The 15,481-nt window shown below is 38.7% G+C and overlaps 1 protein-coding gene across 2 annotated transcripts in view; it reads right to left on the bottom strand.

The window, feature by feature from the left end:
• XRN2 (5'-3' exoribonuclease 2) overlaps positions 1–15,481 on the bottom strand; it is a 92,073-nt gene that overhangs the window by 48,024 nt on the left and 28,568 nt on the right. For both annotated transcript variants that reach the window (XM_004376422.2, XM_023731396.1), the window contains 8 exons: positions 15,163–15,237; positions 14,947–15,080; positions 14,791–14,848; positions 14,603–14,710; positions 10,300–10,344; positions 8,739–8,870; positions 4,903–5,021; positions 936–1,071 (listed from right to left, as the gene is read on the bottom strand). In XM_004376422.2, coding sequence (XP_004376479.1) covers positions 936–1,071; positions 4,903–5,021; positions 8,739–8,870; positions 10,300–10,344; positions 14,603–14,710; positions 14,791–14,848; positions 14,947–15,080; positions 15,163–15,237 — 807 coding nt within the window. The remainder of the gene's footprint in view (positions 1–935; positions 1,072–4,902; positions 5,022–8,738; positions 8,871–10,299; positions 10,345–14,602; positions 14,711–14,790; positions 14,849–14,946; positions 15,081–15,162; positions 15,238–15,481) is intronic.

A 15,481-nucleotide genomic window follows, 5' to 3' on the forward strand; every position in this document is an offset into this window, starting at 1 on the left:
ACTATCCAATAAAACAAGAGCAGTTGTGGCTGACACTGAATGAGCATGAAGATGCCAAGGAGTGTCTATGACACAGTGGCTGGGAGTAAAACAGCCAAAAGTTTCATTTTACACTTCCCTACTGCATGTTCACATGACAATTCTCTCTTGACTGTAAAAATACTTGAGTAACCCCACCAAAAAGAAAACAAAAACAAGTTATGCTCATAGAAAAGTTTTTATGATACGCGTTTTGACTGAATTAAAATCTGGACAGTAGGCGTAAAACTCACAAATAGAATATTTTACAGATGATACTTCGTGCGTTAGGTTATTTTCTACTTAACGAACTTTATCTATTGCCAGGTCACACCAAACTTAAGTTTCTTTGCTTTCAGAGTACAAAACTAGATATTAACTCCCAGTGCTACAGTCCCCACTATGTCTACCTAATCTCTCACCAATCTGACAGCTCATTTATCAAAAGCTTTAAATCAGAAACAGATTATTCCGATTATAATGCACTTCATGTAACATCACTACATTATATGGGGATTAACATAACTCAAATTCTTACTAGCATTTTCCAGGCTTTGTCCTTTGTTCAGTGACTCTGTTTAGTGACTGTTGGTTAGTTACCCAGCTCTTTTTGTATTCCAATTAAAAACACACTAAACTTCAGTCATCTTAAAGACAGAGTACAGTTAACTGAAGTACTTGATGCTGAAATCCTTTGATTCGATAAAAATTACCTTTGTTTATATATTAACACCAAAGAAGCTTCAAAGTCTTTTTAAACAAATATTACTTAAGGTAATAAATTTGTGAATAGGAAGCTTTTAAAAATGGAGTCTAGGTTTCACTGCAGGAAATAGCTCAGTAATACACTATTATAGAAACTACTATCTTTCTAAAATTATTAGCTAGAGATATAAAGAAAACTCTTCTTTTTGTACCTGGTAATAATATCGAAGAACCCAGCAGAGCCCTTCGACGTAGGACTGCACAACTTTACGACGGAATTTCTCATCAGCTGCATCAACGTCAAATTTGTTCTTATAATACCGCTGCTTCCAACCAGCTTCCCATAACCTAAGAACCAGGCAAAACTAGTTTACGTTCCATTAATACACTTTCACTAATTGATCTTCCCAAATCAACTCAGATTTAATAGTCAGGAGCAATGTGAACAGGTTAAACATTAATACTAAAACAGATTCATTCGATTGTTTCTAAAAAGTCTACTTTCACAGGATTTAGGATCAACTTAAAGATAAACATCAAAAACCCAAACACTGATTCCAGCAAGATGATCATAAAAGTACATTTAAAAAAGAGAGAAAGAACGATTTATTAAATACAGAACACTTTTTTGTTAAAATTGTAATACTGCTTTAACATGCTTTCTGATGGTGCGACAATTCTAAAACTAATTTTAAGATTCAAATATTAAAGATATTTTATAGTTCTAGTTCTTCAGCTTGTTAAAATGTCTGTATTTAAACTACACCATCAATTAAATTACTTTAAAAAAAAAAAACTTGCACAGATAATTTTTAAAGATAAAAAACAGCTAATAAAAGAATAATCTGGAGCCAGGAACTTACTTAGCCCATGCCTCTTTCAGCTAAGAACTGTTGTTTGCTTAAGAGAAAGAGATGTGTAGGTGTGTGTGTGTTGTACAGTTTACCTAGAAGCAGATCAATTAATTCACTTATTAATCGCTTATCACAGAAAATGCCATATAAGAACCATATTTTCACCCAAAGTGTAAGATTTTTTTTTTAAAGTACCCATTTCTCATTCTCTAAAGAATTTAAAGAACACAAAGAAGCCAAAGAACACTAAAAACAAATCAGAACATCAAGGTGATTCTCCACTAAGGGCTATTTTCTACCATGGGCCAGATTTTACAAGTTAATTGCAGTCATGTTTTAGAATATACCATACCAATTTAGGCTCCCCCCCCACAAATGACTCCTAGAACATCAGTTAGGAGATACATCCTTTATCCATAACATAGACTATCACCATGTTACAAAAATTTTAATGAAATAAATGTTAAGAGCCCCACACATTTCTTGGTAGAAACATCTATTTTGCTCCTCTTTAGCCCCAGCAATAAACAATAAAATACTACACAAATCAACTTACCTATAAAGCTAGTATTGATCATGATGGTTAAATAAAACAAAATAAAAACATGCTCTAAGAGGACAATTCAGTTACTGAAGCAGAGGACAAAAATCCTAGATCAGGTAAATGCTCAATCACAGAGCCACCATCCACCTCATAACCTGACTCAAACAACATTAAAAAACTGCAGAACCACACAAGACCCTTAGGAACTTTCTGGTCACATACAAACCACACTCCTCCATGTCCTATAACTTAAGCCATGGTTGACTGCTTTTTGTTTTTCTGTTTAACTTCGAAACACAGTGAAATCAGTGACAGGACCACCTTGCTTTCTGGGTCTCCCAAGTTTTTCGCCTTTGACAGGGTACAGTCTTACCACTTTTCTCTCCCTCGTTTTAGTGGAAAATATTTGAGTTTTCCTTCTCTGACAGGTTTTCATCTTACATGGGGTCCAGCTTTCATGGGTTTTACTGTATACCATTTTCCTGTTTTCTTGATGAGTTAGAATTATTGAGACCACTGGCTTTTTGCACTTGAAGCCCAGGGTTCAAATCCGGACTTAAATACATGATTAAATTTATGTTTAATCTTACTGTATAATGATCCCAGACTTCTGCCTCAATTAGAGAATCAAAATTTCCCTATCAATGCTAAGTGTTCACTTAAAGGGAAACTCCACTGCCATGAAATATAATTGTGCATATGCAAGTTTGTGGTTTTAAAAACGTACATATTTTGAACAAACACTTCACCAAAGAAGACATTCAAGTGGCTAACAGATACATGAGAAAATGCTCAGGATCATTAGCCATTAGAGAAATGCAAATCAAAACTATAATGAGATACCACCTCACCCCAAAAAGGCTAGCATTAATCCAAAAGAGACAAAATAACAAATGTCGGAGAGGCTGTGGAGAGACTGAACACTATATACTGCTGGTGGGAATGTAAATGGTACAACCACTTTAGAAATCGACCTAGCACATCCTTAAATAGCTAGAAATAGAAGTACCACACAATCCAGCAATTCCACTCCTCAGAATATATCCTAGAGAAATAAGAGCCATCACACGAATAGATACATGCACACCGTGTTCACTGCAGCACTGTTCACAATAGCAAAAAGATGGAAACAACCTAGGTGCCCATCAACAGACGAATGGATAAACAAACTATGGTATATTCACATAATGGAATACTAGCCAACAATAAAGAGCAATGAATCCACGAAACGTAACATGGAGGAATCTGGAGGGCATTATGCTGATTAAATTCAGTCAGTCACAGAAGGACAAATATTGTATAAGACCATTATTATAAGAACTCAAGAAAAGGTTTAAACACAGAAGAAAACATTCTTTGATGGTTACAAGGGTGGGGAGAGAGGGAGAAGGGTATTCACTAACTAGACAGTAGACAACAATTATCTTAGGTGAAGGGAAGGACAACACCCAATACAAGGGAAGCCAGCACAACTGGACTAAATCAAAAGCTAAGAAGTTTCCTGAATACAAGCAACACTTTGAGGGACACAGTAGCAGGCGCGGGGGTCTGGGGACCATGGTTTTGGGGGACATCTAGGTCAACTGGCATAACAAAGTTTATTAAGAAAATGTTCTGCATCCCATTCTGGTGAGTGGCATCTGGGGTCTTAAAAGCTAGCAAGTGGCCACCTAAGACACATGAATTGCTTCCAAACCACCTGGAGAAAAGGAAAATCAAGAACACCAAAGACACAAGGAAAATACTAGCCCAAGAGACAGAAAGGGTCACATAAACCAGAGACTCCATCAGCCTGAGACCAGAAGAACTAGATGGTGCCCAGCTACCACCAATGACCACTCTGACAAGGAAGACGGCAGAGAGTCCCTGACAAAGCGGGAGAAAAGTGGGGTACAGAACTCAAAATCTAGTAAAAAGACCAGACTTAATGGTCTGACTGAGACTGGAGGAACCCTGGGAAGACACGGCCCCCATACTCTGTCAATCCAGAACTAAAATCATTCCCGAAGCCAACTCTTCAAAGATTAGACTGGAGTATGTCATAAAATGGTATTTGTGAAGAGTGTGCTTCTTAGTTCAAGCAGATACATAAGACTAAATGGGCAGCTCCCATCCAGAGGCGAGATGAGAGGGCAGAAAGGGACAGGAGCTGGCTGAATGGACACAGGAAACCCAGGGTGGAGGGCAGGAGTGTGCTGTCACACTGTAGAGAGAGCAACTAGGGTCACATCACTATGTGTGTACAAATTTTTGTGTGAGAAACTAACTGGAGCTGTAAACTTTCTCTTAAAGCACAATAAAATAAATAAATACATATATACATATTTATCTCTTAACAGAATGATTTCTGTATATATCATTTTAGGAAGAACCTTTTCAGTTGAGAGGATTAAAGCACACTACATTAAGTGTCCAAGTGTAACTGAACTTTCTGGGTTAAGCAGCTTGAAAATTTAATTTCAAAAGAGTAACATTCAGATCACATAGTCAGAAGTGAACACCTCATGTCTAGCCAATCTACCGCCTGGTCTCAGAGGGAAAAGTGGCTTGGAAGATGAAAACCTGCATGCATACTAATCTAGATACTTAGGTTTAACAGCTATCACTTACACATCTCACTGGAATTTACTGACTGTTCTAACCCTCCACATTAATTACCGGTGGATAAAAAGATCACAGACAAGCACCTGAAAGCACTGCTGCTCTAAGCTACGTAGCATTAATTAGACTGCATCTATTTCAGCAATTTGCTAACAAAGTGCTACGAAAAAACGGATTCACCTGACGTTATCCTCTGGCTCAGGTTCACTGTCACTGTCTTCTGCTTTTCGCTTAATTCCTCCTACTGGAGATGGGGAGCCGTCAGAAGTGAAACTCGTATTGGGAGATACGGAGGGACTCTGCAGACAATTATGACATTAAAGAAGAAGGCTTGAATTACTCATTTTACGTAAGATGTTACATCCAACTGCCATTACCTACCTACCATGCTTCACAATGACACACTTTTTTAGCACTAGTAAAAAGATACGGTAAATATACCTCAGAAGGTATGTAAACTGATTCTGCCCTACTCCAACACCTCAAAAAAAAAAAAAAAAAAAAGAGTAATAATAGCCCCAAACTTCCCATGCTTAATCGCAAAAGACTTTGAACATCACGGTAAAAAATGCTTCAGAAGAAAAGAAATGCATTTTGTAGTCTTCTTTTTTAATTATAGGACTTACTTCCCCCCACGGTGGGTCCCTCATGTTACGAATTTACGATGATTTTCCACCTATCAAGCAGCAAAGTCGGGGGGAAAAGCTGCACAAGCGCATGTACGTGTGTGTGAGAGCGAGAGCGTACGATGGTCAATTCTGGTGAGAACGTGGTGCATAGTAGGGGTTCAACCTGGTACAACCACTCCGAAATAGTTCAATGAGACTCTGCCAGATAATTATTATCAAAATTTTATATGTACTGTTAAATACATATAATTAAATTACATGTTATTTGATATGCACTGTTTTAAACACAGAGCTAACCCTACTGTAAACTACTGACTTTTGTTAATAATAATGTATCAATATGGGTTCATCAACTGTAACAAATGCATTCTACCGAAGTAAGATGTTAGTAAGAGGGGAAACTGTGTGGGGGAGGGGGAACCCTCTGTACTACAGGAACCCTCTGTACTTTCTGCATAATTTTTCTCTAATCCTAAAACTGCTCTAAAAAATGCAATCTATTTAAAAATCTATTAATCAACTTTAAAAATGTAGATTTTTATTATTATTTCAAAGACTTGGACTTTATAAATTTAGCATTATCTTCTCTTTGTACTTAACTCAATGAACATAGCCGCACCCTAAATTATATGAATAGTTAATAAAAAAAACTTTAAGAAAATCTTCTACAACTTTAGTTATTTAAGTTAAATGATCGCAAACACTGTAATAGGGGTAGAAACATTTTCACACTAATGTTTCCCTTACATTACATAACGGTACATTATTATTTCCTTACTGCTGAAGCCTACTTAATTGATAGTATAACCATGAAGGTAGTCAACATCATAGGCCAAGAAAAGTTAAAAACAAAGACGAATTACATTTCATATAGAGCTTAGAGCATTTTGTTTTTAAAAACGTGTATCAATTTTATTCATGATAATGCATACCCAATACTGTAAAAATAAAATAAAAATAACTACAGGCAGGCACTGTTGTTTGGGAAACGAGGTAGGTATTTTTAATCAGATAGATCTGAGTTTGAAATACCAAATCCAACCTTTGCTAGCCTTGGGCAATTTATTTAACCGCTCTGAACCTCATCTTAAAATAGGGATGATAATGTCCTCTGTCCTTCCAGGTCACTGCAAGGATTAAATGACACAAGACATGTGCAAGATCACTGGCATGCTGACCGCCTGGCACACGGTGGCTAACCATCCAATAAAGTCATCACTATTATTTTTTAAACCCTACACTAATACATTTGGATTAAATTATGATGGTAACATTTCCATTAATAGTCTAAGTACAAAGAAGTTATATAAAGCAAACTTTCAAAAGCTGATTCTTGGCTAACAAGATACAAACGCCATCTTTAGATACCAAAAATCATATACTTTCAAGGGGGGAAAGAAAAGAGGCTGTCTGCCCTCTAACGGGCTAAATCTCCTCCTGCTCTCTTCTGCTCTCCTCCACCAACAAAAATATCTTCTGAAAATACCAGACTCATTCAAAAAAAGATAAGCAGAAAGCAAATTTGTTTTTAAAAAGCTGTTTTTCCAACAGATAAATTTCATTAAACTGAGGACAGCCTCAGACAGAACGAAAACAATACTTTAGAACGCAAAATTTACAACCACTTATCTGTGAGGAAACAGAAGCTATCTAATGAAACGTTAGCAACGCCGACCATCACAGACACTAGTCAACACTGGAGATCAACATACTCAAACAGCTTACAAAAAACAAAATAGCAGAAATCTATAACTTTAAAGGACTCATTTGAGAACTGGTAATTTGGCATCATGATTTTAAGTTCAGAATATTTTAAGGGAAAATCCCATTATGCGAAAAATCCAATTCCATACCATATACACATAATTACGTCAGGAGGGATTAAGACAGGATCAAATAAGCGACTTAATCACCATCTCCCTACTCCTATTCCCACGACAGACATTACCAATCAACAGTGGGTTTAGTCCTGTGGAGCCTGACTATAATCTTAGAATTCTTCTCAAAGCAATCACAGCTGGCAAAAAGTTCAGACTTATCTGTGATTTTAAAAAAGCATTCTATTATCAACAGGGTGTTTGAGAACACCAACCAGCCACTTTCAGTTCTACTTTGCAGGGACTATGACCAGTATAATTTTGAATGATGGACATCCATCTTTTCTGTTCTACAGTATTCAGATGTTTCATTGCAACCCCTTTCCCTGACCCTCTATACCCCACTCTGTTAGTGGTATAAGGAATAAGGAAAAAAAACCAAACATCCAACAGAAAAAACACATAATGGAAATCCAGGCTGCTTCTTCTCAGGAGATTAAAAATATCAGTTCTCAAATTCCAAATCTAAGGTCCTAAATCTTCTAGGTATAAATTTATGTGAACACAAACTGAATCAGTCTTCTGATATGGCAAAAAAATTCCATGCGTAGGGTTGTCCTATAAGAGATATGAGCATGAACACAGTAACTATTAGAATAAATAAATTTAAACACCCAGGCTTACACAATTTTCTGAGATCTATCATAGAAAGTTGACAAAAGAGGCCAAACCTTACATATCTTTCTTCCATCTACTACTCACTCTCTCTCAAGCCTTCTAACCTGAAATAAGCAATAGCTTCCATTACCTGCTATCTGTATGTGTTCATAGTCTACTCACTCATCCTTGTCCCCTGCCACTGCTCTACCATGTGCTCTGAGCCCATGGGCTGTTGCTACTACAACAGGAAGCTGCTGGACAGAGTACAGCTTTGCTGGCTCAGTTTGGATCGCAAAGTTCAAACAAAGAGGGATACCACATGGAACAGACTTATTCCATTCCTGAGTTTCAAATAGGGAGCAAGTAGACTTCAGAGAGTGAGGGATATCTTAAAATATTTACTCATATCTATTCTATGCCTGAGTTGGAGAGTGAGAGTTTAGACAGTGAAGAATATCTGTGTTTGACAGAATGAAAAATAATACTTTGTAAAATGTCCATAAATGATCCCTGGGAGGAAAGGGGAAACAAGGTAGCAAAATCTACCCATGCTGCTTTCTTGCTCCAGATGTGAGACATTTTAGTATCCCCCTCATGCATCTAGCACTATCCATTATCTTTGGGGGAAGGAAGGAACACTGTGGTATATTTGCATAAAGAAACTTGCAGCCACTTAGCTGTTTCTTTTTATTTACATGCATCTATATACCCAGCAGACCTTTCTTTCACATCGTTTAGGTATTTTCATATTGATGCAGATGGACTGAACAGAGTTAAAAACATCTCAAGAAAAAGAAATTGAGAAAAACTATAGAACAAAACCATCCCAGACTAAGTAATAAAATACAAACACGCACACACAACTGATATTTAGTACTTCTTCAGTGCCACAGAAAAGAAAGCCACTTACAGAGTTATTGTGCATCCTCATTTCATAGGCTGCTTGTCTTGCATTACTGGCTACTTGAGAACCTGGTGAATTTCTTGAACCCAACGCTTGAGGGGTTAATATTCCACCAGGAGTGAAAGCTGGTTGATCTCTCTAATGTAAACAGAAACGAATGTAGAAATTAAAGTAAAATCACAATTAGATGACAGGAAGAAAAGAGGACAGTGGACTGGAGTCCTCACTTTAACACCTAACTACCAAACCCATTAAAAAGATCAAAGGGATTTCTGTTAACATCAGCGTTGTTTACACTCTGATCTGATGGTAACTTACACCCTGTAAAGAACAATAATATTTGGCACTCTTCCTTAGAAGTACACATTATATTCTGTTCTGATACAGAGAATTTTTTCAAGTCTCATGAAGCTAATCCATTATGTTTACTTTCAATTTCAGAAAATACTCGAGACACAATTTCAAACAAATAACAATAATATTCCTGTAAAAAAATAGGTCAAGAGTTTGATACATATTTAGGAAATACAACTTTTATTTTCCCTTTGCCTTATTAGAACTATTTCCAAATAAATTAGAACTTATGATTATAGCTATAATAGACGATAGCTCTGACTAACAAAACAAATATTGACTGAAAGAAATAGTAAAGTACAAATCAAATATGCCCCACCCAATCCAAGTGGTTTTTAATCTACCTGCAATAATATGTAACTCCACCTTCCTCCTTTTTAAGTTCCTGAAACTGTCTGATTATAATAAAAAATAATCATAAAAGCAGTTCCTAAATTCTATGAGTTTAAAATCCAGTAGGGAAAACAAGAAAAACAAGAACTAATGCCAAGTTAAGTGACTATAAAGTACTATGCAATTAAGTAAGAAAACAAATATCACAGGCAAGAAGTACCAGAGTTCAAAGAGAAAGGACTGCTCAACCTGGACCGTGAGCAGAAATAACGAGGGAGGCCTTGTGGAAAGGTAAGGTGTGAGGTGAACTGTAAAGACTGGGAGCACACCGGATGAAGGCACCACTCTGAGCCAGGAGGAACGTGCTGTAGACACACGGGACAAGCAAGAAGAGTGGAATGGGACCAGATTATAGTGCACTCTGAACACCAAGTTAAGGAGTTAGAATGGATGCTGAGGGAATAAGGAGTCAGTGGTGATTCCAGAACAGAGAAACAAAGTTTAGACAGTGTCATGTTCTAGGAAGATTAATCTGACAAAGATGTAGGAATAGGACAGAGTGTAATAACTTTCCAGAGGATATGAAAAGTTAACTTTTTATTACAAAAACAATACCTGATTCCTGTAAAAAATTCAAATACCTACGTGCCACCCCCACCTCCTGCCCCTCAAGTATATCCCACCAGACTCCAGAACTTAGAAAAGATTTTTCCAAAATCGACACCAGCAATATTTCTCCAGGTAAGCAGGCAGCTGGTTGGACATTTACATCCCAGACCAACTCCTTCGGAATAAGGAATCAAGTTACTGTAATGACTAGGCTTCTTCCAAATTGTAAATCTATGCTATTGCCAATCTAATGAAACTACTTAAAACTCACCTTCATTCTTTTTCTTTTTTCTTTCTGTCGTCTTCTATAACTGTCCTAAAAGTATAAAATCCACATATTCTGTCAAATAATTACACAAAAATGTCAGAGTTAAACATTACCAGGAATGACTTGGGAGATAATTTAAGTTTTAAAGACGACCCCAGAAAACTCCCGAGATAATTAAACTAGACAATGTTCAAAGTGCTGCTTATCAGAACTTTAGAAGGCTAGAGAGCATTCTAAATTGAGGTTTAGATATAATTTAATTTTTACTCTTAACTGTTTTCAAATAATTTCTGACATCATTTCAAGAAAAAAAGTGCAGGAGCTATGACAAAGACCCTTAGTTCTACCCTGGAGCAAATGGGCTGGCAATATGGAAAAGATACAAATACATAAGAAAACAAGCAATTTTTAAGTTTTAGCTGAATGAGCTTTAGAACTATCAGTTTTATTAAAAAATCAGCAAGACAATTTAATAATGAGACTCTGTAATCTAAAAAGGATTTGGACAGTTCCTAACTCTCAGTAGCATGCATGACACAAGAGGGAAAGGAGAAAAGTGGGACTCTATGCAAACACTACTCCCCAGCCTCCGAAAAGTCGATCTAATGGAGGAAAGGAAGGAAATTCAGATGTGTGTACCACTTATTCTGGGCCAATTCAATTCACAGGGAAGAGTCCACACTGCATTGATTCTTCCCATCCACACCTTTGAAAACTGCAGCCATGGTTTCAACTAGACAGGACTTTGAGTTGATTTCACTCCCCACTGTCTGGGCCGCTCAAAGGCATCCCTTGCCGCAGGAAGCACTTCTCTAGTGCCCAAGTGTCCCTGAGCATCAAGGCAATGACAACCTGACAGCTGTAGCTGTTGCTGTAGCCTAAAACACGGGACAGCAGGTCCCGTGCTGTCAGCTCTACTAGTTGCATGTTTCTTTCCCCTCCAAGTCAGAACTGCCAACTGCGACACACCTTAACAAGATTTGAAACGTGTGCTTTCTGCCCAGAGAGGGGCTGAACACTGGATACAAAAGTCTGCTTCTCTGTAAGTGGAGCCCTGGTGGGTTACCTTAAAACCTCCTACAAATATGGAAACCACCAATTTCTTTAATCAAGCCTTTTCCCCCCTTCTTCAGTGAAACTTCTCTTATTTGGCTAGCAATGACCTCCAGACTTTGAAATCCCATAGCTGGTTTCCAGTCTGTATCTGACCATGACTCTTTCCTCCCTGAAATATGCTCTTCCCTGGGATTCCAGGGCACTACGCTCACCCATTCTCCGCCTCCTCTCCTGCTGTACCTTCACTCCTCAACTCTCCACCCTTCTCATGTTGGCGCCCCTCAGGCTCAATATCGGGACCTTTCCAAATCTCTACACCTGTGGGGGTGGTTGCCTAGACTCATGGCTTTATAAACATCTCTATGCTCACGACTCGTCAACCAGGACCTCTTCCCATTCAGCATCTCCACTTAGGTGTCTCAAGCATAACCTGCCAAAAATGAAGTCCCCACCTCCACTTCTGCACCTCTCATAGTCTTCCTCATCACAGGTGCTCTGACCAGTTTTCAGTTGCTCAGACAAAATGCCTTAAGAGTCATTCTTGACACCTTTCCTTCTCTCACATCTCACATTTAATCCACAGCCAATCTCAGACTTTACTTTTAAAACATGTTCAAAACCCAATTACTACCTCTTATCATCTCCACTGCCGCCATCCTGGCTCACTTTAATTATTGCACAAAGGCCTCCTAACGGGGCTCACTGCTTCCACCCTGTCCTCCGTAGTCTCAACACGACAGCTAGAATCATCGTTTTAAAATGTGTTAGATCATGTCACTCTTCTACTAAAAACTCCCCCATTCATGCAGAATGAAAGCTAAATTCCTTATAATGACCTATAGGGTCCTACCAGATCTGGCCCTCCACCGTCTTTCTGACCTCATCCCCTACTGCTTTCCCCTTGCTTCCTCTGTTCCTGCCTCACTGGCTCCTTGCTGTTCTGTCAACATGCTGGCTATGCTCCTGCCTCAGAGCCTCTGCACTGGCTAGTCCATCTAAAATGTTGTTCCTGCAAACATCTGCATGGTTTCCTCCTTCACGTCCTTCAGGTCTTCAGTCAAATGTCATCTGTCAGCTAGGCCTTTCCTGGTCATCCTTCACTCCTTCCCATCTCCATTTTCCCGGATGTAGGTTCCTCACCTGCTCTAATTTCCTTCCTGGCACCTGTCACTCTCTAACACATTACACAGTTATTTTGTTTATTGTCCATCTCCCCCAAGTGAATGTAAGTTCCAAGAGGGCAGGAATTTTTGTCTGCTCTTCCTGTTGTTTTGTGTTTTGCTTCGTCACTAGCACTCAGAACACTGACTGTAGTAAATAATAAATATTTGCTGAATGAATAACATTTGAAAGATAAAAGGCAAGCATCAAAGCTTATAAAATAAAAAGCATCACATTTCCAGCCTTGTTTGGTTTAATTTTAATAAATGTTGATGGACTCCTTTTCTACCCCCTGTTCTTCTATAACCTATCTGTTAAATACCTATTCCTAAGGGTTGGAGTCACCAACAAGCAGGAGGGACGACCAGCTGGGTAGACCTCGCTAATCTTTTATCATTTGTGCGCTATGAATTCCTTTGGAAATCTGCTGAAAGCCACAGATACATGTCCCAGAAAAATGGGTACACCAGAGACTTTTATACTGAATTTCTGAGAGTTCATAAATCTCTCCCTGATGTCAATCACACTAAAGGACATCAATATGACTTCAACATCACCAAAAAGGGATCCAACGCTTTGAAACGTTCTCTCCACCAGGCCAGCTGGAAACCATACTGATTAAATAGGAAACATTGTGGTACCTATGTAAATCCCATACTCCCACTCCAAGGCCAAGTATCACCAGTATTTAATGGTACAGGGTCTGCTAAAGTCACTTAAGATTGCCAAGAACTGAAAGCTTCTGGAAAGAGGGCTTAGTTACCTCACTGTGTTACATCAAATGGTACCCAAAGTTCTGAAAAAGAGACCACTCACTACAGTGCACAAAATGGAAGAAAACATAAAATCTTGTCAGACAAATGATGTTTTAATCTGTCAGATCATGTAGCAATCTGTTATGTTGCAATTTGCTTAAAATTACATGACTCTTTATAAAAATCAGTTTCTGAAAGCATTTCCCTCACTCCTTTCTAAGAAGCTACTATGTGCTCATTTTGCCCACTACTAGCCTCCCTTGCCACCCCTGCCCTCACCCTCCAGAGGCTGCTACCCCTCCTCTCCACCAATAGCTCTCCAGGGCCTCTGAACCCCTGGCTGTGGACGAGGTGCCTGTCTAGCGGGACTGATGCCTCAGGCACCACTGTGTGCCGATGGCATCTCCTCTCATTAGTGATTTCCTCCCACCTCCCAGGAGCCAGTCCCCTCTCTGGTCATTAAATGCCAATACTCAAAAGCTTCTGCCAGAGACACTTTCACTCCACACAAGCTCCCAGGGCCTTCGAGTTCACTCATGACTTCAAGTACCTCCAAACTGCTAATGGTTCTCAAATCTCTTTCCAAAAGACCTCTGCCCTGAGCTTTAGTCATATCCATCCAAATGCTTACTGGACATTTCTCCTCTCAGGATCCTATGACCCTCAAACTCAACATCTCTAAATGAAACTCAGTTTCTACCCTGTCCCCACTCCAACCTGGTCCTCCCCTAGTGCTTGCTATCTCGGTGAACAGCACCAGCAAAATCCCAACTGCCCAAGCCAGAAATGTGGACTTCTCACCTAAGCACTCATTCATCATATGCAATCAATTCCCAAGTGCTTTGTTATTTTATTTCCTCTTTTTAGGTTTAAATTTCTTACTCAGAGCTGCAACTTTCTGTCTCAGCTGACATAATCTAACCCAGACCTCCTATACTCTCCCAGAGCAGTAGTTTCCAGGTCTTAACCTGTCTTCCAGAGCATACATCTCCTATAAAACATGGCAGCCACTAATTCAATCCTAGCATTCTTCTAGCCCTGGAACCCTCATTTCATAACCTACTGGTTACACAGGTGTTTAAATTTATATCCAAATTAAGATTACGGAAAGAGAAAAAAATTACAATGCAACTCAAGCAATGTACAATAGATAATTCTACACAACAAGCATCACGGCTTTCATAAAATAATTAAAGTACTGGCCACTCACGATTACATTAATGTTTGGTACATTATATGGTATAATAATGCACTCAAAGAGGTTAAAAGTACAATCACAGAATAGCCTAGTAGAGACAGATGCAATTTTAGCTACTGCAGTAGAAACACTTTACCTCATCATCCTTTCTCTTTTTAAAAATGCTATCCTCAACTTCACCAACTGCTAACATGATCATCTGTACTCTTTGCAGATTGACATAACCACTTTCTGTAAGGTAACCCTGTAAGTGATAAAATACATGTAAAATGATCTCATAAAGGCACACACTTCTGTTTTGAAATTATTCAGGAAGGAACTTACCCCCGTCTTGTGCACCACGTTTTTGTATATGTTAACCAAGCGGTCAATGGCTCCTTCCCTGTCACCAGGAGATAAACATGACGCATTAGGACCAGTATGTATGCTAAAGGGAAAAAGCTAAAACGGTGGCTTGAAAAACTACACGAATACACATACCTAATCTCTAAAGACGGCAAGTGAGGAAGGAAGTCATTTCCCACAAAGAAGCACATGAAGACCCAGTCATCAATGCTCCTCTCCACATCAAATGTGAATGGCAGGCTGGCCATGGTGAGTTCTCTTTCCAAATACTACAACAAGGAATACTGCTGTGAAAGGTATCGAAAGGCACCCTCCCTTACAATACTCATTCCAATGATTATGTCCGCGTACCTCACGAAGAACGTTAAGCCGAAGGAAGATAAACTCTGCTTCCGCACAAGGAAGACTATCTGCAAGCTCATCGTGCTGCAAGAAATGGGGCAGAAGATTGAACAAGTCCACTTTAAACTCTGCAATCTTTCCCAACCAAATTTTAACGGCTTTTTACTAAAGATACATTCTAATATTACAAGTATTAAATACAAAGAACTCACCAAACCATTTTAAAATAAAAATTACCCATAATCTCAACCAGATCAGAAGTAAGCAAACATTTTCTGTAAAGGGCCAGATATTTAAGTCTTTGGGAGCAACACAAATTCCCTTGCCA

Source organism: Trichechus manatus, unplaced genomic scaffold, assembly GCF_000243295.1.
Source record: "Trichechus manatus latirostris isolate Lorelei unplaced genomic scaffold, TriManLat1.0 scaffold00042, whole genome shotgun sequence".
Taxonomy (NCBI): Eukaryota; Metazoa; Chordata; class Mammalia; order Sirenia; family Trichechidae; genus Trichechus; species Trichechus manatus.